Source organism: Sphaeroforma arctica (assembly GCF_001186125.1).
Source record: "Sphaeroforma arctica JP610 unplaced genomic scaffold supercont1.2494, whole genome shotgun sequence".
NCBI classification, from domain to species: Eukaryota; class Ichthyosporea; order Ichthyophonida; genus Sphaeroforma; species Sphaeroforma arctica.
This window is the reverse complement of record NW_014038064.1, coordinates 45-2,330: the sequence shown is the minus strand read 5'-3', so window position 1 is coordinate 2,330 and position 2,286 is coordinate 45. Positions and strand designations below refer to the sequence as shown.

At 45.7% G+C, this 2,286-nt stretch overlaps 1 protein-coding gene across 1 annotated transcript in view; it reads right to left on the bottom strand.

The window, feature by feature from the left end:
* SARC_12677 (hypothetical protein) overlaps positions 1 to 1,435 on the bottom strand; it is a gene marked incomplete at both ends in the record, with an annotated part of 4,925 nt that extends 3,490 nt beyond the window's left edge. Inside the window, 2 exons of the mRNA XM_014293211.1 lie at positions 223 to 469; positions 1,203 to 1,435. Coding sequence (XP_014148686.1) covers positions 223 to 469; positions 1,203 to 1,435 — 480 coding nt within the window. The remainder of the gene's footprint in view (positions 1 to 222; positions 470 to 1,202) is intronic.
* Positions 1,436 to 2,286: the final 851 nt, after the last annotated feature.

The following is a 2,286-nucleotide window of genomic DNA, read 5'->3' as shown; positions in this document are numbered from 1 at the left end:
TGGTAACCACGGTGTCTGTATTATGGTCTCACTGCGCATTACAATTTATCCAATCGTATACCATAGTAAAGGCTAAGAACGCCGGTAAGGCCCAAACCACAATCACCCCCCAGTGCACACTAAAACCCGACACCAGTAACATATACACAACTGCGCACACAGACGCATATTCTAGTAACCTATTGAACTACAACTACAAAACATACCCTTTCGCGCACATACATGTGAGGAGAGCTCGGGGTCGTGGAACGTCAGTAAGTGTGTGTACACCGCCAAGGTTTCCTGCATGACGCTAGAGTTGTCTGGCAAGAAATAGTCGTGCAGATACTTCTCGACAAATGTATTTGCACAGGAGAAGGCAAGGGCCTCGTCATTGAAGTTGAGACGCAGCCAAGATGCGAAGATAGAGTCCATACCTTGCCAGTACACGAGCGTGGGGTTGGCGCTCAGGAAAGCTTTGAGCAGGCGTCTGGATGCAGCAGTACAGTACCGTATACAACAATAGTAATAAAAGCCAAATACGCAAGTACAGTGAGCTTTCGTCATGTGCATAGAGTTAAGTAAGTCGTCGTTGATGTGCAAAAGGAGTATGTGGCCTTGGACGATGACGGCGCTGGTGCTTTGAAAGGCTGGCCAACGCTTCTAGAGTCCGGATCGCAGTATATGACGACAAGCCAAACTTATAAACATGAAAACCAGTATTTTTAGTCTGGACATACAAATATATACGTGTAAGTAATACTTGCGTGGGTACGTGCTGGATCATTTCGATGGATATATCGACTGAGAAACTTTCATGTCCATGGATAGATCAACTGAGAAACTTTCAATGAGAAAAACCATGAAATATCTTCAGGAGCGCACTTCGCTTGCTAATGGCTGCATCTAAATGCCCACGCCAATCTGAGCACCACAACCAGGCCCATATAAATTACACACAAACATCAGAGAAGACAGCTGGCGTACCTCTAAAGCCTGAGTTATAGGCACTTTATGGATACCTTAAACTGAGACCACACCGAAATTGATGACCTCTGACCAGCGCATCTTTAGCCAAACCCTAAACCCAGCGCTCAGGCGTTGGATACAACCAGTTTTGATCATTGTCTGACATCTGTAGCACTAAAACTGAAACAGTATATATACTACAATGAAAGATACAAGTCACGCGAGCTCATCCGACTAATCTAGACATCGATTACCTCAGTTTTGCATGCCCGTCCGGGGACGAGAGCAAGCGATCGTACTGGTGGCATCGGGGAATGTCCACGTCGATTTGGCGGTCAGCCGAGTGCTTAGAAGTCTTGTTGTAGGTCTCATACACACTCCTGTAAGTGGAGTTGATGCCCATGAGCGCGGCCCATACTTCGGCACGGAGTATCTCAGGTATATCTACACACGCCTGCACAAAACGGGGAGATTTGACTAACTGCATATAGTCTGTATACGGGATAACTACATATGCCCGTGCATGAGATATGCGGTGGATAGGTAGGGAAGTCAAGATCGAGCTCGGACGTGATACGCCAGCACAGGGAGAACTAGAATGCGAGCACACGCGTCTATCTAGCAATTTTGGAATTAATATCAGAACACAGGAGACGGGTTGTACAGTCAAACATGCGATCGCTCCTTGCCCGATAAAGTCAGCTTATATACACTACTTTGTATCAGGTAGGTCCAAGCGATCGCAGAACATAGTACTAGTACTGCCGATTCTACATTGCTTTCTCGATGCGCATACATGCATCAACCAGAGTGTATTTTCGAGCTATAGAGAGTACTATCGTCCACATAATGCGTTCGCTTTCGTTGCTATGACCAATTATAAAAAAAACCTGAGAGGTACAAATACACACAGTTAAAAATAAGAGGGTAAGGGGGATGAGGGGTGGTGGCAATAAGGTCAGATAAAGCCTTCGGGTGTATAACCACATGCCAGCTGTAGCAACGGATTGTAGGTAGATCAAGTCGAGTGTGCACGCGAGACAAGCGCACATTGTCATTGGCACAGGAGATCAACTAAGTACCCAGTGCACTCAAAGTCCCGCGCTAAGTTGTGTGTGGAATACCCTCCCACTCCTTATTAGCGATAGTATACACCTCTCATTCGATTGACCAATCATCGTACGACACAACACTTGCGCTCCAAATAAACCACTGGAATCGACTCAGGTAGGGATAAATTTCAGAAACGAAAGCAGGAAATAAATGCATATGAAACCCTTGTATGGTTGATATAATTCACAGATCTATCCTTTCAATGCACAGCTGTACATGTGTACA